We start from the raw sequence: 25,097 nt of genomic DNA, 5'->3' as shown, positions 1-25,097 counted from the left end.
AGTGAGGAAATGGGACAGTGGGGATATTCGGGGAACACCCCCCCCCAATCTCCCACACCTACACAACTCCCAGCTTCCCTCAAAGAAACAATCTTCTGCAGCCTTGTCTGTGGTCCTAATTCAGTTCATGGATGTGTTTTATTTAGACTGCACCATGTTTCATTTCATTTTGTTTGTTTTTAAAGATTTTATCCATTTATTCCCGCGAGACAAAGAGAGAGGGTCAGAGACATACACAGAGGGAGAAGGAGGCTCCCTGAGGGGAGCCTGATGCAGGACTCGATCCCAGGACCCTGGGATCACGACCCGAGCCAAAGGCAGGTGCTCAACCACTGAGCCACCCAGGCGCCTCTTCGTTTTGTTTTAATGTCATTTATCTGCCATCATTTTTAAATGGAGAGATATCAGCTAAGAATCCAAATCCCCAGCTTTTCTAGGACAATCTGAGATGGGGCACCCTGAAGCCTATATTGCCCTAGCAGCCATTAGCTGGAGCTGAGTGGTGGAATTTTTCATTCCACCCTGCTCCTACCTGGCTCACTCCTACCTAGCTGCACTGTGGCGGCTACAGGAGTTTGCAACCTTTGCCCTAGGTATTGTGTGGTGAAAGAGCTTTTCCCAGGTGCTGCCCCTGAACTCCTCCCTCGGGAGAGTAAATGGATGCTCCCCTCTGGCTGGGGCCTAGACAACCACAAGGTGGACTTCACTATCTGGGTGGATCTCGCTTCTGCCACCCTCGCTAAAGCCAAGGGAAGCAGGCTGGGAGCGGGAAGGGCTGCTGGTGTTGCCCGTCCTGGGTTTATGTGTATCCTCTGCCATCAGGCTGGCTCTACTGGGCAGAGGCCTCTCTGGAGGCAGAAGAGCCCCAGGGGGGTGGGACTGCTCATCCCAGCAGCATCCGTGAGTAGGAGATGTGGCACCTCCCGCCGTCCGAGGTGGGCCTGCTGCAGACCCCGGCTGGCACTTCTGGTTCTGTTGCAGTGAGGCGGCCCAGGCCTCCTTTGCACAAAGCCTTGTTCTCCCAACCACAGTGGTGATAGAAACTGTCTCCTCGTCAGGCCCTGGCCTCCTCTCTGCAAAGGTGTCAGGACCTGAGGCAGAGATGAGCAGGGGGCTCAGCTTGTGGCCACCCCAAGGTGACAGCGAGGTTCGCCGGGCCTCCCAGAGGCCGCGCGGGCAGCTGCTCCGCCGCTCCTCCCCCTGCTGCCCGGGCTCTGGCGAGGGGCTGTAAATAAAGCCTGTCTCTGGGAAGCAGACCTCCCCCTGCGCCCGGCCCGTCTGCGGCCTCCTCGCCCCTCCTCCGCGCTCCAGAAGCCTCCGCCAGCCGCCGGCCGGTGACCGCAGAGGGAACGGCTCCACCTCGCGAGTCAAGTCGTGCATTTCCTGTGTATTAATAGCAAACGCGAGCCTCGGAGTCCAGAAAGGGCGGGATCGCTGGGGCCCGCGGCGGCGGGGCGGCGGGGCGGCGGGGCGGCGGGGCGGCGGGGCGGCGGGGCGGCCGGCCCGAGCTCGGGAGCGGCGGCCGGGGAGCGCGGGGCCCCGCCTGCGCCCGGGCCGGCGCGCACCGCAGGAAGGGCCGCGGCGGCCGGCGGGGGCGCCTCCTCCTGGTCCGCCGGCGCGCCGCGCGGTCTCTCCGGTGACGGCCCTGCGCTCGCGGCGGCGGCGGGGCGGCGGGGCGGCGGCGGGGCTGCCCGAGCGCGGCTGCCCCTCTCCGGCCGGGGACGCGCGCGAGGCGGCCCGCAGCCCCGGCGCGCGGGAGGGCCGGGAAGCGGCGGCAGGAAAAGGTTCATAATGGAGCCTTTCATCGGGAGCCGGTGGCCGGGTGCCAGGACTGACTCCGGGGAGGCCAGCATGCTGGTTTAGGCCTGCCCTGCACGCTCTTCCCCTCCCTGCCCGCCTGCCTCCCTCGGGGGCGGCGGCGGCAACGGCTGCTGCTGCTGCGTGGACCTCGCTTCCTGTTTGCCCTCCGCGCCTCCGGCTGCCATGGAAGAGGAAGAGGAGGCTATAGGCTTTTTGGACAAGGTGCTGGAGGATGAAGATGTGTTTCTCCTGGAGGAGTGCGAGCTGGGAACCCCGACCAGCCCCGGCTCAGGGTCCCCCTTCTTGGTGGCCGTGAAGGTGGGAACGTGACACGCCCTGGATGCTTGTCGGGGGAGGGGCAGGGCTGGCAGCTCTCGACTGCCGAAGCCGTGTGCGGGCAGAAATGGCTGGTTTGTGCACAGACCTCATGGCTGGGTGGAAACACCGCACTCTGGCCGGCAGGGGCAGGAAGCGAGGGGATGCGAGGGGCTGAGCTCTCTGGCAGCTGTTCCCAGGGCAGAGGTGCGGTGCCTGCCTTCCTCCTCCCCCCGGACAACTGGTCCGCAGCGGGAGTGGCTGCTGGTTTTCCCCAGGCCAGCTGTGCTGGGGTCTTTCTCTGGCAGTGACATAAGTCACCTGGTGGGCACGGCCCTGGTTGTGAGCCTGCTGCCCCAGAGGAGCTGGTGGACTTGAAACCAGGAGGCCATAATTCACTGTTTCCATGGCTACAGTAGGATAAGGGCACTTGGGAAGTTCTGGCCGAAGGGGCCACTTGCTTCTGAGCAAGGAGACTTGGGAGCTGAGGCCAGAGAGCATGGGGAAAGATTGGGAGCCAGAGGTCACTGAGCTCCGTTGAAGGAAAAGAATTGGATCCGCTGAAAATGGGGTGATAACAGCTGGCTTCCAGGCAGGAGCCAGGTGGGTAGGCATTTTTCCCAAGGTGGGTATAGGCAAGAAGCATCTGCCAGGGCCCCAGCCCACTCAGTCTAGGGCTTTGAACATTCTCCCCAGCAGTGGTCCTGTCCTTTCATAGCACTTGCCTTGAAGGCAGAGCAGGAGGGAGCTGTGCATCAATCCCCTTTCCTTCTCTTCACCTCCTCCCCAGGGGCGGGGGTCTACCTCCATTGCAACCACACCAGTGCTGCCTGAAGGCATGGCACACTGCACCATTGATTCTTTCTTTCAGCTTAGCCCACTTCTAAGAGCCCTAAGCTCGGCCTTTTGCTCATCACCTCTGTTCTGTGGCTAGAAGGGAATGCCAGTGGGAATGTATGGCAGGGAGTTTGCAGACTGCAAGCCAGGTTGCCTAACACCCTGTCCATTTGTGCCCCTTTCCCTGCCGGGCCGTCTGCACCCCAGAGGGTGTGGTACACAGAGCATTGCTGTGGGCAGGAGGCTGCCACTGGGCCTCTCTGGGCCTCTTTGTCCCTCCTTTGAGATGGGGATCGCAGCCCTGCCACGCCCGCACTGCAGTGTGGTTCAGAGGACAAGCTAATGGAGGTAAAAAAACAGACTACAGACCCACAGGAGATGGCTGATGTGGGGTGTCTGGGTGGAGCTGTAGCTGTGGGCCTGGGTGCAGTGGAGAGAGGAGCTGTAATGGGAGGCTGGCAGTGGCTAGCATCCCACCCCTGGTTCTCTCTGATACTAGCTCAGAGCACTGGGGTTAAGTCACATCTCTACTAGGCCTGCAAAGGCCTCTGCACTCAGGATCTGAGCAACCTTCCCACCAGAAACAGGATAGGGAAAAGTCTGGTAATGAATCAAGAACACTGATTGGGAGCTAAGTAATGTGTGGGATGGGAGATGTGTGTGTGGGGGGGGGGGGGGGGGAGGTCCCTAATGGGCCTTCTCTGAGAACTCCTCCCCAGCACAGATGGGGTCCTGTTCATGTACTACCTAATGGACCCACCCTTACTCTCTAGACTCTGGCTTGTACCTGGGTCTTAGCCTGTATTTCAGTCTGCTCAGAACTCTAGACACCTGCCTCCTCAATTATGCCCTGTTATCCTCAAGGGCAAGGGCCATGTTGTATTCACTACTGAACACTGCACAGAGCTTGGGACGTGACTGATGCTCAGTGAATTTGTGGAGTGAGGGAGGCTTCATGGGGCCTGCAAAGGGTGTACCATGTTCCCGACCTTTTTCTCCTACTCAGAGGTGTTCCAAGGAGGAAGCACACAGATGCCAAGGGGGCCCAGGCACGCATCAGTCCTAAAACCCCAGATCCTCCCAGAGTCCTGTGAGCACCTAGATGGGAGTCTTCCCCTCTTTGCTGCCTCAATATTCCTGGACTTGTTTCAGCATGGGGGAAGGAGCCCTCCCCGAGTGTTGGAGAATCCCAGGCCCCCATCTCATCCTGAACACCCCTAGGATGCCCTCATTCTCTCCCAAGCTTGGTCAGTTATAGAGGGAGCAGGCAAACAAGGTGGCTACCAGAGGGGTGGGGAGAAACCTCATCCATTCATTCAACAAACACTGCCAGGTTGTGTTCTAGTCAAAGCACTTTGCCCGGCACTGGGGAGGAGACAAGATGAACATGGCATGGTCCTTTTTCACAAAGAGTTCTCCGTTCAGGGCAAGGGGACAAGTGCACAGATAATAGGAATAGAATGAGAAAGTACTCAAGGTTCTGATAAAAGGGTATGAACTTCGGGGGAGGAGAGACCACTTGTGTTTGGGTCAGAGTTGGACTGGGTGCGCACGTGTGTGCCCGTGTGTGTGTATGTGCACACGTGCGTACTCACAGGGCACTTCTGGAGGGTGCGTTCCTGTCCTAGGCTCTGGATGGTCTTCACCGTCTTGAATAAGAAACTCTCCTCAACAGCAGGTGGGAATCCAAGGCAGTTCTCTCTTTGCTGTAACTTTCTTTCAGGAGTACTTACTTTAAACCATGTTTGTATTCGTGAGCATGTGTCCAAATGTCAGTCCTATAAATCAATCCTGTTTTCAGTGTCATCTCTGAGATGCTCCATCTTCCTGGGGAACAGAGGTGAAAAGTGGTTTCCTCCAGAGCTGGGGCTGGAGCTTGCTCTGTCTTTCAACCCAGGCTTCTTTTTGAGGAGTTAATTCTCTATAAACAGTAACGTTAATACCGATAGCAACATCACCTCCTGGCGGTACAGAGTTGTGTGCTTTCCAAAAATCTTTCATACAATTCTATTTAAAGGTATGTGGGGCTGATAGCGACCATGCTATCTAAAAGCTGCTATTTAAAGGAACTCATTTGTCAAGAAGAAAAATCCTTCTGTAATGCAGATTAACCCATCAGGTGTTATTCATTGCCAGTTTTTAAATAGTTGGAAACACCCACATTTGCTTCACCTGCCCCAGTGTCTTCGGCCCCCACTGGCGGTGATGGCCATGCCTGTGTCCCCCACTGAGGTGTTTTCCTGAAGTGTGAGCTGCGCATATGATGGTTTGAGATGTGATTTTAGGTGGCACCTAGGTGTAATTTTTGCACTTTAGTAGCAGGCTTATATTTTAACATATATTAGGGAAAATACAACTTATACATCTTACGATTTCAAATACAATGCTTGGGGTAAGGCTGTGCTTTATTATTATTATTATTTTTTTAGGATTGTTATTTATTGAGAGGGAAAGAGAAAGCATGTGCAGGAAGGAAAGAGAGAGCAGGCTCCCCACCGAGCAGGAAGCCACATGAGGGGCTCTGTCCCTGAGGCAAATGCTTAATGGCTTAAGGTACTGAGCCAGGAAGGTGCCCCAAGGCTGTGCTTTTAAGAAGTCAGTTGTAAAGAACAATATTAAGTACCCAGTAGTGCAGGTGGTATGTATGACAAAACTACACGGATGGTTATATGAATACCTGGCCTTTGGAAACACTGCTGGACCTGCCTAAAGTCTCGGACAGCAAGGAGCCTAGAACACAGGGATCCACCCTCCAAATTCTGATGAGAAATAGCTGAAGGAGACCTCCCCGGTGCCTAGCGCTAGGAAGAGGAGGAATGGCTGGATGTCCCTGCATTGTCTTGGCTCAGAGAGGGGCCAGCTGTCCTGAGGCTGATGGTAAGCATGGGCACAGCTCCTAGACCCAGTGGCATCTACTCTGTGCAGATCCTGCTTGGGGCTCCTTGAAAAGTGGTGTGGCCCGTGAACTGAACTCTGCTGTGTGTAGTGCCACGTGGCCTAAGGCTCTGAATGGCAGGTGGCCCTGCCAGTTCAGTCCTCACTATTGTCTTGGAGGAGGTCAAAGTTACTGGACAGATCCTATCTTGATTTGGCCTCGAGCCAAACCTTTAGGGCCTTTTATTTAGCCTCTAAACTCTGTAGAAGACCAGGCCAGAGCTGGCTAAACTTACCTTGTAGATACTGACCCTACCAGAGGGACTTGAGCTCTTGGATGGGGGGTGGGGGGGGGGAGGGGGGAGGGAGCCGACAAACTTTCAGCCTAGCAGATTGTGTAAAATGCTGGGAATGAACAAGCCCACAGTGGCTGCACTTACTTCATGAGCTTCATTTGGGGAAGAAATGGAGACAGTGTCACTCAGAAGGCAGCTTCCCTATGCTGGGGGCTGCCATCCCGTGGGGGACCTGAACTCTTCAGAGTACTGGCCCCGAGGATTCTGGGTATGTGGGCACCACCTCTGGAGGGCTCTCTGGAGGCAGAGACCATCTCTCTCACCATTGTATTTGTATTCCCAGGGCCTGGCGCATAGGGCAGAGTGAATGAATGTCCAGTGCTGGTGTTTTATGAAATAAGAATAGTCCCACAAGGATTGAAGAAACAATTGTGATTTTCTGGATAATTCTAAGCCAGGAACATGTGGGTCTGAGGAAAGAAAATAAAAAAAAGAGAAAAGGGAAGAGGTTTTGGGTGGTAACTGAGAACAGGCCTCCTGTTGGTAACATGAGCAGAACTTAATTTCACATGCTCAAGCTCTCCACCACTTCCACCCCTATGCCAGCCAAAATTTCAGAGGGAGAGTAGCCGAGGGTGGAACTCTTGGAGGTGACTATTGACTTTGGAGGAGCTCTTTCAAGATTGGACTCTGAGGTAGAGTCTCTTGTGGAGAGGGTCTTGCTGAAATGGGCTGTCGCAAGGACTGTCACAGGTTCTGCGCTCATGCCAAGATGGGGGAGCTTGGCAGGAGCTGCAATCACCAGGTCTACACTCCGGTCCTAGTCCAACCAGCCCTACAGCTAAGCTCACAATGTGCTTCAAGTGACTTCTCTTACAGGATGTTTTTCAGGCCCTCAGGTAAATCTTTGGTTGTCAGGGAACAGGAAGGGAGTGGGGTGCAGTAGGGGAGCACTGGCCCCCAACATGGAAGGTGAGTTTCCATTTGTCAGACGTGCAACGGGGCTGCCTCAGATCTGACCATCAGGGGCTAGGGCTGTGGTGGCTCTGCTTCCAGCTAGTAGGACTTTGCTCCTTGAAGGGTGTGCTGCCTGCCTGAAGTGCCAACAGCTCCAAGCAGCTGGCAATTTCCACTCTGTGCCTCAGAGGGATAATGACAACACCTTGCAGACTGTGGGATTGTAGTGAGTTAATTCCTGGAAAGCTCTTAGGAACAGGGCCTGGTACTTGTGAAGCCATCAATAAATAACTATCGTCCTTCCCTAAAACTTAGTGTCCATACTGGTTTCCTAATGCTGCTGAAATAAGTTACCACATGTTTAGTGGTTTAAAACACAAATTTGTTCTCTTATACACTAGTCTTAAAGGCTCAGCAGTTCCTTCTGGAAGCTCTAGGGGTGAGAATCCATTCCCAGGCCTTTTTCCAGCTTCTAGAGGCTCCGTACTCCTTGGCTCATGGCCCCATCCTGGTCCTGAAAGCCAGCAGTGTGGCATCTTGCAGTCTTGCAATCTCTTTCCCTTCCCCTGCTCCCTTTCTCTGGTCACATTGCTTTTTCTGACTCTGACCCTCTTGCCACCCCCTCATAAAAGCCCTTTTGATTACATAATCCAGTGTCATCTCTCCATCAAAAAATCCTTAGTTTAATCATACCTGCAAAAATCCTTTTTTCTATATAAGGTGCTGTAATTATAGGTTTGGGGACTATCTTTGGCAGGACTTTTTTTTTTTTTTTTTTTTTATGATAGTCACACAGAGAGAGAGAGAGAGAGAGGCAGAGACACAGGCAGAGGGAGAAGCAGGCTCCATGCACCAGGAGCCCGACGTGGGATTCGATCCCGGGTCACCAGGATCGCGCCCTGGGCCAAAGGCAGGCGCTAAACCTCTGCGCCACCCAGGGATCCCTGGATGTTGTTTTTCTATCACAGGGTCAGATACATTTCAGAGACTCTGAGGGCAGCAGCCTCTGGCACAGAGCTGATAACCCGGTTGCTAATGGAAGGCTGAGGATGCAGGCCCTCACCTGGGGAAGGGTGGGAACGCAGTGGGGCAGGTCATGCAGCTGGGGGAAAGCCACTTTTCTCCAGACTTCAGAAATTTCTGATAGCTTCATTCACTCTCCCAGCCTGTGCTAAATAAGTAAGGGTGTGCATGTAATGCCCAGAGAGGGTTCTGTTTGAGATTCCAGGTAAGCATCCGATGCTTGAAAAAGAAAATGAGAGCAAGGACATCATTAAAGCAGTGGAAGAGCCTAGAATCTGGTATTCCCAGGACTGGGATGGAATCCCAGCTCTGCCACTTCCTGGCTGTGTGACCCTGGGCTCTTTTCTTCCCTCTTCCAAGTCCTATTTGCTTCCAATTTGCATAATGGAAAATATAGTACCGACCTCAGTGAGGTATTGGAGGGCTAAAGGAGTGCAAGAGGAACTTACAAGGCTTAATAAATATAAGGTGCCCACATGCTGGGGGTATTTTGCGCTGCCAGCCTTCAGGGATATGCAGAAGAGTGTGCTTCAGAGGCTCCCCAGGATCACCTGGCAGTTCACAAGAGGGCCCGCGTGTCAGATGGGAGGGTCTATGCCCAGAGAAGAGCCAGGGTGGAGAAAGCCTCTTAGGCAGCTGGAAGTAAGTGCAGAGGCATGAACACTCCCAGCAGGTTGGGAAGGCCAACAGATCTGCCGTCTGTAGGGGATGGCAGCAGGGGAGGGAGAGGAGCTAGGAGCTGGCAAAGGTGTTTAAGCAAAGACTAAGCCAGACCCCATATCACAGTGTATCGTTACATGTTTATATTTACTTGTTTTTTTTTTACTGTCTTTCCTCTAGGTTATAAACCACATAAGAGTAGGGATTATTGTGTGTTTGCTTCTCCTTATATCTACAGAGTCTGGTGGCCATTCAGTAAATATTTGTTGGACGAATAAATGAATGACCTAATTGAATCCCTGAATAGTCACATCTTGCAATGTTGATTTTTTTATTTTTATTTTTTAAATTCCAGTATAGTTAACATAGTGTTACATTAGTGCCTGGTGTACAATATAGTGATCCAACAATTCTCTGCGTTACTCAGGGCTCATCTTGAGTGTACTCTTAATCCTCTTCACCCATTTCCCCCAGCCCCCTGACCCACCTCCCCTCTGGCAACTACCAGTTTCTTCTATATAGTTCTACAAAGAGTCTGGTTTTCTGTTTCTTTTTTTTTCTTTGTTAGTTTGTTTTGTGTGAAATCATATGGTATTTGTCTTTCTATGACTGACCTATTTCACTGTTATACCCTCTAGACCCACCCATGTTTTTGCAAATAGCAAGGTTTTACAGTATTGGTATTAAGTCCTTGACAAGCATCAGGTGTGAGCTGGTGCTCTCATAAGGTTAACCTGGCTCTGGTGTGTGGTGTGAAGGGAGGAGGGAGAGGCAGAGGTCAGTTAGAAGAATTCAGGTAGCAGAGCCAAAGCCCGTAGCAGAAGGGAGGGGTGGAACTGAGTCCTTGTAAGAGATTAACAAGACAGACTTTCAAGGCTAAATGGGGCACAATCACCATAGAAGAGAAGGAATCCTGGAGTGGGGAGGAGGCCGGTTAGGATATGTGGCTTGCACAATAAGGCAGTCAGGAAGTGCTTGGGTGATGTTGAGGACCTCAGCTAGCATCTTCTGTTGTGGGCTGGAGCCCTTGGGGACAGGAAGATATAGCCAGAGGTGAAGCTAGAAAGCCACAAGATGAGGCTCCTGTGGCCAGTTCATTGCATTCTCTGTATCCTCAGTTGGTACTACTTCGGGAGCCTCTTCCAGCCCCTGTTGGGTCTTCCCATGTGACCATGCCCTGCCTCTGTCATAGCTGATTTCCTTCCTTCCTTCCTTCCTTCCTTCCTTTTTTTTTTTTATAATTTTTTTATTTATGATAGTCACACAGAGAGAGAGAGAGAGGCAGAGACACAGGCAGAGGGAGAAGCAGGGAGCCTGATGTGGAACTCGATCCCGGGTCCCCAGGATCACGCCCTGGGCTGAAGGCGGCACTAAACGGCTGAGCCACCCAGGCTGCCCTATTTTTTTAAAAAGTAGGCTCCACACCCAGTGTGGAGCTCAACTCGGGGCTTGAACTCACGGCCCCAAGATCAAGATGTGAGCTGAGATCAAGAGTCCTCCGTTTAAACGACTGAGCCACCCAGGCACCCTTCTAATTTCTCTGGTCTGTATTCCCCCTGTTAAACTGCCCCCTACACATGAGGCCAGCTCCTTGGTTATCATGCTCACTGTTACAAGACTGAATAGGTGGATGGGTGGATAGCAAATAAGGAAATGTGGGAAAAAGAATATAGGAGAGAAAGCAAGATGTTAGCAACAGAAATATGGGTGATTGTTTTTCCTTTTTTATTCTGTATTTTCCAAAGTATAATAAACATATCTGGCTTTTATTCCCTACAAAAGTGATAAAGAGAAAAAAGGCAAGAAAACAGGTCACTCGGGTTTTTAGCCTCCTTTTTCACGAGCTGTTGGCTCTTGGTTTGCTTTCATACAGGTGGAAGCAGGGAAAGGCCTGGAGATGAGGAAGCTGGTTCTCTCGGGGTTCCTGGCCAGTGAAGAGATCTACATTAACCAACTGGAAGCCTTGTTGCTGGTGAGTATATGCTCTGGCTTGCTGGTAGGTGTCATGCTCGAAAATTACTTTTGGGTTTGGGGAAGAAGGGGAACCTGGACCAGCAGAGTCTGGACCAGCAGTATTGCTCTGCTGACAGCTTGACATTGGGTGGCCAGGGTCATTGCCAGAAAGGGGCCTGTGCCTCTCAGCCTCAGCCCTCTGTTACCTGCCCTGGGAAAGGCGGGAGAAGCACAGCCAGGTTGGAGATGGCAAATGCTCATGGCCCATGACCACGCACAGGCATTACTAATCAATGGTGGTACTCTGTCCAGATGGGGACCCAGCATCCACCTCCACACTGCTCTGGGCAGTCTGCCAGTCTATCAAGCTGAGCCTTCTTTGGCATTCCCCTAGTCCCTCATCCCTGGGGTACAGAGCTGAGGCCATCCCAAGACCCCGTGGCAGGAAATGGGAAGTGGAAGGGTATCTGTGTCATTTGAGAAACACCATAGCTTCACCTCTGTGAAGGTGCCTCAGTTTCCTCCCACGATGGAGGCATTGTGAGACTCAGACTGGGAGGGAAATATTATTTATATTAGATAAAGGTATTACACAGGTGTAAGAAGTTTTTGCCTTTGAGGAAAGTGCTCCTTAGATGCAGCTAGATATAATAGAGTAACTGTGGCATGTAAAGTTCTTTCCCTTGGGTGTTTTGCAGTCTGAAACATAGGATGATATCAGTAAAAGGGAGAATAAGAAATGAGGATGTAGATGAGTAGAAACTCATTCTTACAAGAATTGTAAGACCTTTTTTCTTTTTAAGATTTTATTTATTTATTCATGAGAGACAGAGAGAGAGAGAGGCAGAGACACAGGCAGAGGGAGAAGCAGGCTCTCTGTAGAAGCCCGATGTGGGACTGTATCCTGGGCCCCAGGATCATGCCCTGAGTCAAAGGCAGATGCCCAACCGCTGAGCCACCCAGGAGTCCCTGTAAGATAGACCTTTATATACTTGCTGTGGGATGTGAGATGTTGTCACCCAATGCCTGACTTGGCATTTATCACCCAAGGAATAGCTATCGAAATGTGCAGGTACTTTGGGGCACCTGGGTGGCTCAGTTGGTTAAGCATCCATCTCTTGATTTCAACTCAGGTCATGATCTCAGAGTCGTGGGATCGAGCCCCATGTTTGCTTGTCCCTCTCCCTCTCCTCCTATCCCCCACTCACACTCTCTCTCTTTCAAATAAATAAATAAAATCTTTATTTAAAAAAGCAGATATTCTGTGACTGCCTGGGTTCAGTTTGTGGTAGCTCTCCCTGGGAATTTATTGGTAGGCACAGCAATGTTTTTCAAGTTATGGACAGTATAGCAGATAGACAAGGACTGCGGTCTGGGGCCAGAACTAGGGCAAGACTTGACTCTGCCATTAATCATAGACTCAGTGCACTGTTGTTCATACTCTGCATCTGAACCCATTAGTGTGTTATGAAATCAACATAAGTTGAACCAGTATTTTTTTTTAACTGAGAAAATATTAGTGTGCATCACACATAGTAAAAGTACTGTTTCACTTAACTTTGGGTTGTTTGTATACGTGTATGTATATGTATGTACTGGGCCACATTCTTTTTGTCCTTTTTGAAAACCACTGGCTTTGGGCAAGCCATGAGTAACCTCCTTGGGCCTCATTTTCCTCATCTGGAGATGAGAATAATCCTCTTACCTCCTCTCTCTCTTTGTCATGGGGCTGAGAAGATCAGATGATCCTTTGGGGGACCTAGTAAAAGCCTGGTACATAGGCACTCAGATTAGCTGAAGGAAGGAGGACAGGTAGAGGACCAGACACATGTGAAGGGCACCTCACAGACGGAGAATTGCCAGTGCAGAATGGGGGGGGGGGGGTGCGGCAAAGTAGTCCTCACTAAAAGGATGTGTGTTTGAAAGGAGTTCAGACAAAAGACCCAGACTGCGTGCCAGTGTCCCCCTTTGACAGCTCTTGCCCTTCAGCAGGTTAATGAACCCTGTGCAAGCCGCCCACCCTGAGATTAGCACTGTGTGCGTGGGGTTGTTGTAGGGACAAAATGAGTTTGTACATGAAGCTCTTAGAACGGAGACGAAGCCTTAGCTGGTGTTATTGTGTCCAGCGCTGGGAGAGACACATGTCGGGACCTGTTTCTGTCAACACACCCTTTCCCTGAAGGGAGGGGAGGCGCGTCCTCAGCAGAGGCCAGCCACTCGCAGATTCCAACTTGTGCTCCCATCAGTCATTGGGCCTCATGTGAGTTTCCTTGTGTCCAGGCAAAGATAACATCAGATGTGAAGGCCAAGACACTCCCTCCCTGCCTCACCTTTCTAACAGCTCATGCCTCGAAGACAAACCCTGTGAGTCCTGAGGCATCCTGAGGTGACCCAGGGCACATCCTGCCTGTCCCCAGGAGGGAGGGGAGAGGCCAGGCCCAGGCCGGAACCTGGTCTGACCTAGTCTGCGCTGAAGGGCCCCTGGAAGAGGGGGCAGGACCCTCTACGGCCTCAACCTCAGATAATGAGCCTCAGAGATAAAGCATCAAGCCTCCCCGCCCTCTACTTGACCTGGGAGCCCTCCCCTCACAGCCCTTTAGTTGCTAAAGCCCTTTGCTCTTTGGGGGTGACCTGACCAAGGGGCGCAGGGAAAAAAATCGCTCCTCTCCGTGGCCCACTCCCAGATCTCCTACTCATTACCCAGCCCCCTGGCTCTGCTCCTACCGTGTTTGTGTGAGACTATTCTCAGCCTAACACTTCCTGATATGCAGATGGCTGGGTGTGTGTGGTGTGTGTACCCAAGACTGTGCATACACAGACGCAGCTGGAACCCACGCAAGAGCCTCTGTTCCTGTCCCCTGAACTGTTGGCTGGGGCCAGGTTTGGTAATCTGGAAACCTCCAGGTTCCTGGTTGGCTCAGGTTACAAGCCAAGTGGGTCTGGGAGCCTGGGCTGAAATGGACGGTGGAGGAAGGGAGACAAACCAAGTGCCTGTCATTCTTTATCGCGCCAACTGTGGGGACTGTGGGAAGTGAGCTCAGGTGCTGCCTCTGGCCATTGCCTACAGCACCTCCCACTTCTGGGCCCCTCTGGTTCTCCTCTCTCAGCTTCTTATTCTGACAGTTTGCTCTGGGGTTCTCAGGGCCCTTGTCTCTAAAATAGGTTAATGACGCTTCCCTCCCTGAGTTCTGGGAGGAGGAGCAACTGAGGTGATAGCAGCCTCCAGGCCTTCTGGGATAGGAGGTGGAGGAAGTCAGCTGATTTCTTTCTCCTGTTTTGAAGGGCAGGTTGCTGGGGGACAGAGTTGAGAGATGGTGGTGTGGAGCCCCACTATGAGTCAGAACCCACCTGGCCCATCTTCCTGAGAGGTATTTCATGGGAGACCGAGAGCCAGGCTTAGCTCCCAAGCCACTCAGTGATCCTCTCTTTTAAGAATTTAAGAATTTTAAGAATCCCTGGGATCCCTGGGTGGCTCAGAGGTTAAGCATCTGCCTTCAGCCCAGGGCATGATCCTGGAGTCCCAGGATCCAGTCCTGAGATCTGAGTCCTGCATCGTGCTCCCTGCATGGAGCCTGCTTCTCCCTCTGCCTATGTCTCTCTGCCTTTCTCTCTCTGTGTGTCTCTCATGAATAAATAAATAAAATCTTAAAAAAAAGAATCCATTTACCTTCCAATAAAACAGAGAGCCAGGGGCTCACTCTGCTTTCTACAGCAAGATTTTGGGAGGAGGTAACAATATGCTAGATTTGGGCACAAGAATAGTGTTGGATCAAAGCTCAGTGTTGGGTTGCCTTGGCCTTTTAGCCGTCTGGACCTGAGGCCTGGATTCAGGGCTTCACCAGATAAAAGTAACTGTCTTCGGGGGTCTCTGGCTAGCCAGGGCTCACACACATCCAGCACTTGCCCTTCCCCCCACAGGTGAAATCAGGGCTGAGAGCAAAGGTCCCCAACCCTGTCCTGGGAACACTCTGATGGGCTGAGTACAGGCCCTGTCATGTGACCTGCTGCTGGTGAGCACCCATTTCTTCCTTTTTGTTGACAGAGTGGGAAGTTGAGGAGGAAGCAGAGCAGTTGGGTCTTATCTTTGCATAGGCGGCTGATGAGTGCTTCCCCAGCAGCTTCTGAGAAGTCCTGACCCTTTGGCTTCCCAGGACCATTCCCTTCCTAGGTCCTTTATTCCCCTGTCTGTGGGGATTGCACCCAGGCAGGAGCAAGGAGTAGTGGTTCTGGGACTCTGTGGTAACTTGTCCCTCCACTGGATCCTGGGTAGAAGGAAAAAGGAAGACTAGGACAGTGATCTTTTTTTTTTTTTTTTTTTTTAACATTTTATTTATTTGAGAGAGAGAGAGCGAGCGAGCGAGCACAAGCACAAGCAGGGAATGGGGCAGAGGGAGAAGCAGACTCCTCACTGACCAGAGAGCCTGACATGGGGCTCCATCCCAGGACCCTTAGATCATGACCTGATCCGAAGGCAGACACTTGGCTGACTGAGTCACCCAGGTGCCCCCAGGACAGTGATCCTGAGGAACAGCTCTATATCCCTCACAGAGTGTTGGGAGCCCTGAAGCTGAGTGGGGCTGCACACCTGGGGTTGGGAGAACAGTGTTCCCTTTCTCTGGCTCCTGGTTCCTTCTGTTTCCCTGCCTGGTGTGCTTAGCCATGCCCTCTGCCTGCTCAGATCTCCCAACCTTCGAGGCCCTGTTCCTGTCACCTCCTCTGTGAAGCCCGCTGGGCTGTGCCAGCGGGACCACTTGGTTGGTATTTATAGTCCAAAATGGGTAATACCTTTCTGGCTTTGTCCACTAAATTGTTTCATTTGTGTTGGTTCAGTTTACTGAAATGGGTGATAATGTTCTCCAGAGCAAGAATCATGAGTCAGAAAAACAATCTAAAAAGAGAATTGTCCCCCCCATCACTCCCCTGCCTAAATCCCGCCAGGAAAAACCATGTCATTGCAGGGGCTTAAAAGCTGCATTCCTGGGGCAGCCCGGTGGCTTAGCGGTTTAACGCTGCCTTCAGCCGCCTTCAGCCCAGGGCTTGATCCTGGAGTCCTGGGATTGAGTCCCGTGTTGGGCTCCCTGCATGGAGCCCACTTCTCCCTCTGCCTGTGTCTCTGCCTCTCTCTCTCTCTCTCTCTGTCCTTCATGAATAAATAAATAAATAAAATCTTAAAAAAAAAAAAAGGCTGCATTCCTTTCCCCTGCCTGGTCTGGCCCCTACCCAGTCCTGCAGCCCTGCCTGGCCCCACACTTCCCCCTTGCCCTTGCCCACCACACACAGGCTCCCTGGCTTTTTCTAGCTCCTCTCTCTCAGCAAGCCTATGCCTATGCCTACCTTGGGACTGGTGTTGAGGAAGTCTGCCTGGAATACTGTCTTCTGCGCCCCCATGCTTCCATTTCAGGGTAAATGTTCCTTCACCACCCTGTCTTAGGAGGTTCCCTTCTTATTTCTTATATTGCAAGTATATTGCAGTTAGGTGTAATTAATGTATTTGACCATTTCCTTGTATTTTGTCTGTCTCTCCTAATGGATGGGAGGCTCCTCGGGGCAGGGATTGGATATGTGTTGTGAATCCCTAAGTACCTGGTCTGGCTTCACATTAGGCACCTGGTGCACTATTTGTGGGGTGAATAATTATAATAGTAGCAGCTAACATTATTGACTGCCTTCTGTGTGCCAGGCACAAACTTGATATTTTATATAAATTATAGCTTTTGATCTTCCCATCAGTGTTCTTGAGAAGGTAATATTATACCAGTTTTACAGACAAGGCTGCTGAGGCCCAGATGCTAAGAGACGTGCCCACAGCTATTAAATGGCAGAGACTCAACCCCACACCTCCTGGCCTGCACCAAGTAAAGCCCCAGCCTACTTTTCAAGCAAAGCCTGGATGTTAGGGTTGGTTGGTTCCAGCGCTAAGAGGGTCGGAAGGAGGGCTCTGCTTTTCCTTGCATTTATCATTGTTTCTGGACTTTTTAGATGTGGGAAGACGAGGGAGCTGAAAGTCAGAACACCATCTGGGTATTTGAGTAGATGGGCCTTCCTCTTACAGACAGACATGGCCCTGCCACCACCAGAGAGGCAGAAGGGACGAGACCTGGAAGCTTGGCTGGAGTTTGGCAGCTGTGGTGGCTTGAGCTGGTGGTCATCTCTCAGAGTGAGCCAGTGACAACTTTGGTCTCTATTGTCAGTGTTCCATCCAGTCCAGTACCGAGTTGCCCGTTATCTGCTAGAATGCTCCTCTGGTTGGAAAACTCACTACCCAGTCCTGTGAGGTAATGGGGTACAGCCCTAGTGAGTCCACACCTGCCCCCATAACTTCTCCGTGCTGTTCCTGGGTCTCCATACTGACTCACTAAGTCAAAGGCCTCTTTCCACACAGCCCTTCAGCTAGATGAAGAACATCAACCATGTCTGACTTAGGCTTCTTTCTTCTGGGGAAACATGCCTGCCCCTCCTATACTTTCTCTAAATGGCAGGTGTCCTGGAGGGCCTCTGGAGTGTAGTCTAGGCATCTCTGGGGGCTTTGGGCCTGGGGAAGGCTAATCAAGGAGGAGATCCTTATCTTTTGATATCAGGTTTGTTTGTTTGTTTGTTTGTTTGTTTTTGCTTCAACTATGAATTTTAATAGCCTTTTTCCCCCTGATTATAAAATTAATATTTACTTGTTGTAGGTGATTTAGAAAATACAGAAAATCACACTAAAGAAAATGCACCCAGGTACCATTCTCCTAACAGTCCTACTATTGGGCATGAAGGTGATAGCTTCAGCTCCCTGCCAGTGTTAGGTAGTGGTCCTGAGTTACTTTTTTGCCACATCATGCACTCCACCTGCAGGCCCTGGTGCACCTTGGTGTAGATAAGCAGAGTCGACAGATAAGTTTCATCTTACATGTGAATGTCAGCATTGAGAAAGAGTCTGAGACAATGACCAGGCTCTGTGAGAAAGAGCATTATGATTGACTTAGAAATGTCTGCCATTAAAAAAAAAAAAAAAGAAATGTCTGCCATGGGTGTAGGAGGTAGGATGGTGGTATGTGTGCCATCTGCTTGCTCTCTATATACTAAATGAAGGGAACTTGAAATGTCAGTGCAGCTGAGATTGGTTTTGGGTCTCTTTGAGACTCTACCCTCAAATTCTAGAGCCATATTTTGTTTCTTGGAAGGAAATAGCTAAGGGTTTGAGTTCTCCCTTCCACTGATGTGGGACAATAGAGCTTATAACTCAGAGTCTGAGGCCATTGTGGAAGAAAGGCATGGACCCTGTTACACCAATAAGCGAATCCAGTATAAGCTAGGAGCCAGGGACTCCCTCGGGAGCCAAGGGCATGGGGGAAATGTGTCCTGGCATTGACCCTTGGGCCTGGGAGGGCTGCTAGACCAGGCCCTGGCTGTCAGGGTCCCCACCCCCCCACCCCTTGCAGTGGGTCATGGCTTGTTGGGGCCTGTGACACCAGCTACTTGCTACAACCCACACTTCAAGTGCCCTACCCTCCATGGCCTTGACTAGGCACAACTCCAGCTGCAGGAAGGGCTACTCCATGCCCTGGGCCTTCTGACCATTTGGTTTATTGCCTCTAACCTTCTCTCTCTCTCTTCCTCCTCATTCCCAGCCCATGAAACCCCTGAAGGCCACAGCCACCACCTCCCAGCCTGTGCTCACCATCCAACAGATCGAGACCATCTTCTACAAGATCCAGGACATCTATGAGATCCACAAGGAGTTCTATGACAACCTCTGCCCTAAGGTGCAGCAGTGGGACAGCCAGGTCACCATGGGCCACCTCTTCCAGAAGCTGGTGAGTCTTCCACTGAGGGAGGGTCCTTATCTGGTACCTCAGTGGAGCTGCTGGTGTTGGGGGACATCTAGTCTTCCCCAGTCCTCTTGGCCTCCTTGAAGGTCTGGGTTATTTCTGAGTCCTAGAGGAAAACCTGGGCTTCTGCTCTGTTGGTACCAGGGCCTAGTGTCTCAACTCCTGGCTTCCCACTAAAGTGAAGCCCTAAAGTACTTCTACGGATGTGAGAGGCCACATGCAGAGGTGCTCCTGGGAGGACACTGATTATCTCTCAAAGGGGGGCTCCAGGGCTGGAATGAAGGCTCAGCTGCTGGATTTCAGGTCGCCTGTCCCTCAGCTGACAGAGGGGCATGTGCCAGATGGGCAGGCAGGGATTGTTCTCTTGGAACACTGTGGGCATTTGCCATACTGCAGTGCTGCCCCTGAAATGAAGCAGTCAGGCTGGAGACAGGTCAGTAAACGATCCTCTCCTGAGGACCCTGGAGCAGAAATCACGAAGAGCTCAGTCCACCCACCATTACAGGGGAGGGAAAAGGTACAAGGAGGTAGAATGAATGTGCAAACATAGTGTTGGGAAAGGCTTTCGGAGGTCTTCCAGTTCCTAAGGCTTCTGTGACACCCTTTCTGAGACTGTCTCTGGGTGTATCCCCTTGAAGACCCCTAGGCAGACCCACAATGGCCCCAACCCCACTCTTCCCTGATCTTTCCCTGCCCATAACTTTGGCCTGCCCAGGGGACAGCAAGGAGACTGCCAGTCCATGGTGTTTGTTCTCTGGGTGTGAAGGGTGGTGGGCAGGGAGCAGTGCCTCTCCCTTACCTCCTCTGCAGTGGTGCGACTGATTGAATGGGCAGGCCTATACTTTCCTTATACTAGAGAAGACTCTTGCTTGGATACTCCTAGGGCTTCAAGCTCATAGCATGTTCAGAATGGAACTCACTGTCTCAGAAGTTCTTTGCTCTTCCTGCCTCTTTCTCGGTGGGTGCTGCCATCATCCCATTCCTCATCCATCCACAACTCCCTTGGACTAGTCCTTGGCACCTCCCTTGTCCCATCCCTTTCCCCCATCCCTACTTCCAGAGGATGCTCACTGCCACCTACCTCTCCCCGACTGTCCAGGGCCCTCACCTCAGGAGCTGCTCCTGCCTTCAAGCCTGCCTCCCTGTGAGCCTCCCACCTCTACCTAGCAGCAGCAGAGAGTTATCTGAACAACTGACCACACCTCTATTCTCCCCTACTTAGATCCCTTCAGTGGCTTCCCCTTGCCTGTTGGATAAATTCCAGGCTCAGAGAAATGGCTTATGAGACCCTTTGCATGCTGGCCTCTGTCCACCCTGGCCTCTGGCTATTGCCTCCCCTATCCTTATGCTGCCTGACACTGAACTTTCTATTTTCAGTTCCTGCAGCAGACACTCTTGACCTCTCTTTTCTTGCAGCTCTAGCTGCCTGAAATGTCCTTCCCTAACTGCTCCCAGCTTAGAAGTGACCTCTTTGGAGAAGCCTTCCCCCAACAACCTTTGAATGCAGCCCCATGCTTATCCCCTCAGTGAACATAGTAACTACCTGTCTCCCTAAAACCATAAGCTCTGGGAGAACAGACTATATTTTCTTCATCAGTAGACCCCAGAACCAGCCCAGTATTCAATACATGATTGAGTGAGTGCACCATGACCTTGACCTCTGTCACAAGGGAGAACTTGGAAGAGCGTTGATGGGGACATCACAGGGTCTGAGGTCTGTGTCCTGAGAGGCCAGCAGTGTTATAGGAACAGACATAGCTTCTAGAGCCACAGCCGACTTTGTTTTTTGTTTTTGTTTTTGTTTTAAGATTTACTTATTTATTTGAGAGTCAGAGAGCACGCATGCACACATACAGTGGGCGGGGGGAGGAGTTGGGCAGAGGGAGAGAGACTCCCAAGCAGACTGCGCTGAATGGGGAGCCCAGTGTGGGGCTTGAAGTGCTGAGCGTGGAGCCCGTTTGAACTTAAAGCAGGGTTTGATCCCAAAACCCTGAGATCATGACCTGAGCTAAAAGCAAGAGTCAAATGCTTACCTGACTACACCATCCAGGCATCCCATCCACAGCTCACATTGAATCCTGGCTCTGCCACAGATGAAACCTGTGGGTGCAATCTCTGTGACTCAGCTTCCTCATCTGTAAAAGAGAGGGTAATAATAGTATTTACCTCATTGAATTGTTGTGAGGACTAAGTCAGTTACTACCTTAAAAGTACTTGGAACAGGGCCCCGAAAAAGGAAATTAGTAAATACTCAATAGTCGGCCATTAGCATTATTGTTTTTACTATCACTACTGTCACCACCATCGTCTTTGTTATTCTTAGCAAGAGGTACCCCAGAAGTATTGCAGGGGACCCCACGCTCTTGGTTCCAGCACCCCAGAGTGCTTGCCCCCATTCAGGGACAGTGAGTACCCAGTCATTACTCCGGGCCTGGTCCCAGGAGCCTGAGCTGATTGGCTTGGGGGACAGCCTGTCCTTGGCCCTCAGGAGGACAAAGCGAGCAAACCAGGGGGGTTTTGGGGGCTGTCCCAGCTTCTCTTTGATACTCGGAAGCTGCTGTCACCAGGGTTCCCCATTCTGGTCTCAGCTCCACAGGCCTGGGTCATGAATTTGCTACCCTCCTTCCCTCCCCCAGCATTATGAACTGCTATCTGCGGCCCCTGGAGCTGCAGGCTTGGGAGAGCTGGGGTAGAGCCGGGCAGTCCAGGCATCTGGAGGTAGTTTATTTTCAGCTGGTCTCCATTACTGAGAAGGGAATTAGCATCTCTGCTATTTGTTTTATGAGATCACCCCAGTGCTAAGCTGCTGTTTCTAAGCAACCTCTACTTCCCAGTTAATGGCCCTGCAGGCCAGGCTTTTTAGGTTCTACAGATGGGGGTACATGGTGGAGATGGCAGTGCCAGGGATAGTCAGTGACCCCTTTATGCAGCCCTTCTGCCCAGGTGGCTTTGCTCTGACTCAGCCCCTGCTACTCCTTTAGGCCATGGGATGGGAGGATAGTGTTCCAACCTGGGCAGCCAGGGGGATGAGGAGAGAGCACATACCTGAGAGAAGGAAAGCAATGATTTTTACTTTGGTTTAGGAAGCAGCTGTCTAGCACCTTCCCTGTAGTTTGGGACACTGATGGGCCAGTACTCCCCCTGGAAAAGGAATTGAATTCATCCCTTCCTGCACTTCCCCCAAGATTTTTATTTTTTGCAAAGTTTGGCCTGTCTGGGGTTGAGATGCACAGGACTCTGGCCTTGGCTTCCAGTTCTCATTTTTCCCTCTGGCTCTCCTGCCCCCCCACCTGCCAGCTTCCTGCCACCTTCCTGCCACCTTCCACCTGCCCCACCTCTTTGGGATCTGGAGAAGCACAAAGATTCTGCAGAAAGCAGAGTGGTACAGGGTGGGTCTCAGGGGCAGCACACTTTCCCCAGCACCTTGGTGGGATCCCAGGAGGAAGTCCCATAGCAGCTGAACCTCCTTGCTACTTCACTGCAAAATATTTAAATCAGAAATTCTAGAGAATAGGGATCCCTGGGTGGCACAGCGGTTTGGCGCCTGCCTTTGGCCCAGGGCAGGATCCTGGAGACCGGGGATCGAATCCCACGTCGGGCTCCCGGTGCATGGAGCCTGCTTCTCCCTCTGCCTGTGTCTCTGCCTCTCTCTCTCTCTCTGTGACTATCATAAATAAATAAAAATTAAAAAAAAAAAAAGAAATTCTAGAGAATAAATGTAGCCAACAACTGTGCATTCATCTCTCAGAATTAACAGATGTTAACTCTGAAGATAGGCAGAAAGACTTTTTTTTTAATATCTTTTTTTAAGATTTTTATTTATTTATTCATGAGAGACAGAGAGAGAAGGCAGAGACACAGGCAGCGGGAGAAGCAGGCTCCCCACAGGGAGCCTGATGTGGGACTCAATCCAGGGACTCCGGGAACATGCCCTGGGCCTAAAGCAGGCACTCAACCTCTGAGCCACCCAGGTGTTATGGGCAGAAAGACTTTTTAATCAAGAAAACAAAGCATTGGGATCCCTGGGTGGCGCAGCAGTGTAGCACCTGCCTTTGGCCCAGGGCGTGATCCTGGAGACCCGGGATCGAATCCCACGTCGGGCTCCCTGCATGGAGCCTGCTTCTCCCTCTGCCTGTGTCTCTGCCTCTCTCTCTCTCTCTCTCTCTCTCTCTCTGTGATGACTATCATAAATAAATAAAATTTAAAAAAAAAAAGAAAGAAAGAAAACAAAGCATTATAGGTGAAGTCCCTCTTTCCCTTCCCCTTGCCCTTCTGCTCAGCCTGGAAGCAGCTACAGGAATGAATTTGGTGTGTTGCCTTCTGGGCTGTGGTTTGTATTTTTATTATATATCTGTATCTTCTTACTGTATTACATGTACTTTTAAAATGTATATGTTTTATATATTTTGCAATTCCATCTACCTTTGGGAGGTTGTCAGTGTTACTACACACAGATCTAGTTCATTCATTTTAACTGTAGTGTGTGTATGGATTCTCCTGTTTGTGAGCATTTGTTACCAGCCTTTCCACAGGAGGAAGGATGAAGCAGTGATTACCCTTGCTCACATTTCCTTGGGTATACAAGTGCAAGTTTCTCTAAAATGGTGCTTCCAGTAGAAATATAGTGTAAGCCACATATATAATTCTAAATTTTCTAATAGCCCTATACTTAAAAGTAAAAATAAACACATGAAATTAGTTTTAAGAATATATTTTATGGAACGCCTTGGTGGCTCAGTGGTTGAGCATCTGTCTTTGGGTCAGGGCATGACCCCCGAGTCCCAGGATCTAGTCCCACTTCGGGCTTCCTGCATGGAGCCCTCTTCTCCCTCTGCCTATGTCTCTGCCCCACTGTATGTCTCTCATGAATAAATAAATAAAATCTTTTTTTTTTTAATTTTTTTTTTTTTATGGTAGTCACAGAGAGAGAGAGAGAGAGAGAGAGGCAGAGACACAGGCAGAGGGAGAAGCAGGCCCCATGCACCGGGAGCCTGACGTGGGATTCGATCCCGGGTCTCCAGGATCGTGCCCTGGGCCAAAGGCAGGCGCCAAACTGCTGCGCCACCCAGGGATCCCAATAAAATCTTTTTTAAAAAAGAAAAAATATATTTTATTTTTATAAAAGAAAATGTATTAAGCCCAGTAGATCTAGAATATTTTCATTTCAACATGTAATCAATATTTTAAAATTAATAAGATAATTTACATTCTCTTTTATACTGTATCTAAGCCTTTGAAATCCAGTGTGTATTTTATACTTAGAGCACATCTTGGGGAGCCTAGGTGGCTCTGTCGGTTAAGCGTCTGATTTTTGATTTTGGCTCAGGTCATGATCTCAGTGTTGTGAGATTGAGCCCCCTTATCAGGCTCTGCTCTGGGTGTGGAGCCTGCTTAAGATTCTCTCTCTCCCTCTGCCCCTCTACCCCTTCTTAAAATATATATATAATATATTTATAATATATATAATATAGAATACATATAATATATTTATATATTATGTCCACGCAGACACTTACACCAAATCTCAATTTGGACTAGCCACATTTCAGGTGCTCACTGGACGCAAGTAGTGATTGACTCCTGTACTGGACAGCAGAGCTCTGAGGTTTGTATGTAGAAGTGGATTTGCTAAGTAGTAGGCCGAGCTGTGCATATTTTCAGCTTTATCAGTTATTGACAAATTACTGTCCAAATAACAGTACTAACACCCCCATGAGCAGTCTATAAAAGCTCTAATCCCCCTTCCTCCCTCATTCTTGCCAACCCTTGATATCATTAGACTTTTAAATCTTGGCCAGATTGATGGGGATGAAATAGTATCTCGTGGTCTTAATTCACATTTTTCCACCCTTTACTCTCCCAAGAGGAAATATATATGCAAAGCACAGAGAAGACTTTCCATAAATATTTGAGGAACTGAATTCATGAGCCTTGGTTTCCCCATTTGCAGAAAGGGGTGATGGTGTCTGTTCTGCCTCCCAGAGATGAGGTTTTGTGTGGTTGTTAAGTAGTGGAGAGCTTTTGTGTTAGGTCCAGAAGGACAGGCAAATGTATACTGAGGCAGGTCAAGTCTCTGGTTCCCTAAGAGGCAGAGGATATGAGGACAGGGACCAAGAGAGCCCAAGGAAAGTGGGGACCACACCATTTTTTAAAAAGTAATCTACACCCAACATGGGGCTCAAACCCACAACTCCAAGATCAAGAGTTGCATGCTCCACTGACTGAGCTGGCCAGGCACCCTGGAACTGCACCTTTAAATGCTGTGCCTTACATTCAGCATGGGGAATGGGGTACAGACCTGGCCATGCTTGCCCTCCCAGCTCCAGCTAATTCCAGAATATGAAAGACACGTGAGGCATTAAGGGGCTTCAAACCCTGAGAGACCTTTATGATGCTAAATAAAGCCAAATGCTGTAGAATTTCTCACGTGCCAACAAAGGCCCTGCCCTCCCCCAACCCCCCAGTGCCCTCTCCTTAACCTTATTGGCTGAGCTGGTTTCCATGGAAACTGTCAAGTTCAAAGGGATACTGTAGTATGTGTATCCAGCCTTTCCCCTCTGTTCGCACA

General features: G+C 50.7%; 1 protein-coding gene and 1 long non-coding RNA gene across 9 annotated transcripts in view; one reads left to right on the top strand and one right to left on the bottom strand.

The window, feature by feature from the left end:
* Window positions 1-25,097, top strand: part of ABR (ABR activator of RhoGEF and GTPase) — a 185,987-nt gene that overhangs the window by 101,349 nt on the left and 59,541 nt on the right. For 4 of the 6 annotated variants that reach the window (XM_077851838.1, XM_077851837.1, XM_077851842.1 and 1 more), the window contains exons 3-4: window positions 10,636-10,734; window positions 18,329-18,514. In XM_077851838.1, coding sequence (XP_077707964.1) covers window positions 10,636-10,734; window positions 18,329-18,514 — 285 coding nt within the window. Of the gene's footprint in view, window positions 1-1,726; window positions 2,119-10,635; window positions 10,735-18,328; window positions 18,515-24,067; window positions 24,135-25,097 lie in introns of those variants that run through there. The other 2 variants (XM_077851841.1, XM_077851843.1) reach the window with 2 other exon arrangements.
* On the bottom strand, window positions 11,275-24,946 carry LOC144285975 (uncharacterized). 3 transcript variants are annotated; one of them, XR_013354102.1, is made up of 4 exons: window positions 24,828-24,914; window positions 24,046-24,129; window positions 20,563-20,664; window positions 11,275-14,977 (listed from the first exon to the last, which is right to left on the bottom strand). It is a non-coding gene; the product is annotated as an uncharacterized LOC144285975 (long non-coding RNA). The 3 variants fall into 3 exon arrangements; XR_013354100.1 differs by lacking the exon at window positions 24,046-24,129 and having other exon boundaries at window positions 11,276-14,977; window positions 24,828-24,946; XR_013354101.1 differs by lacking the exon at window positions 24,828-24,914 and having other exon boundaries at window positions 11,276-14,977; window positions 24,046-24,194.

The sequence above is a fragment of the Canis aureus genome, chromosome 16, assembly GCF_053574225.1.
Source record: "Canis aureus isolate CA01 chromosome 16, VMU_Caureus_v.1.0, whole genome shotgun sequence".
NCBI lineage: Eukaryota > Metazoa > Chordata > Mammalia > Carnivora > Canidae > Canis > Canis aureus.
Note: the sequence above shows the minus strand (reverse complement) of the source record. Positions and strands in the feature narration are given on the sequence as shown.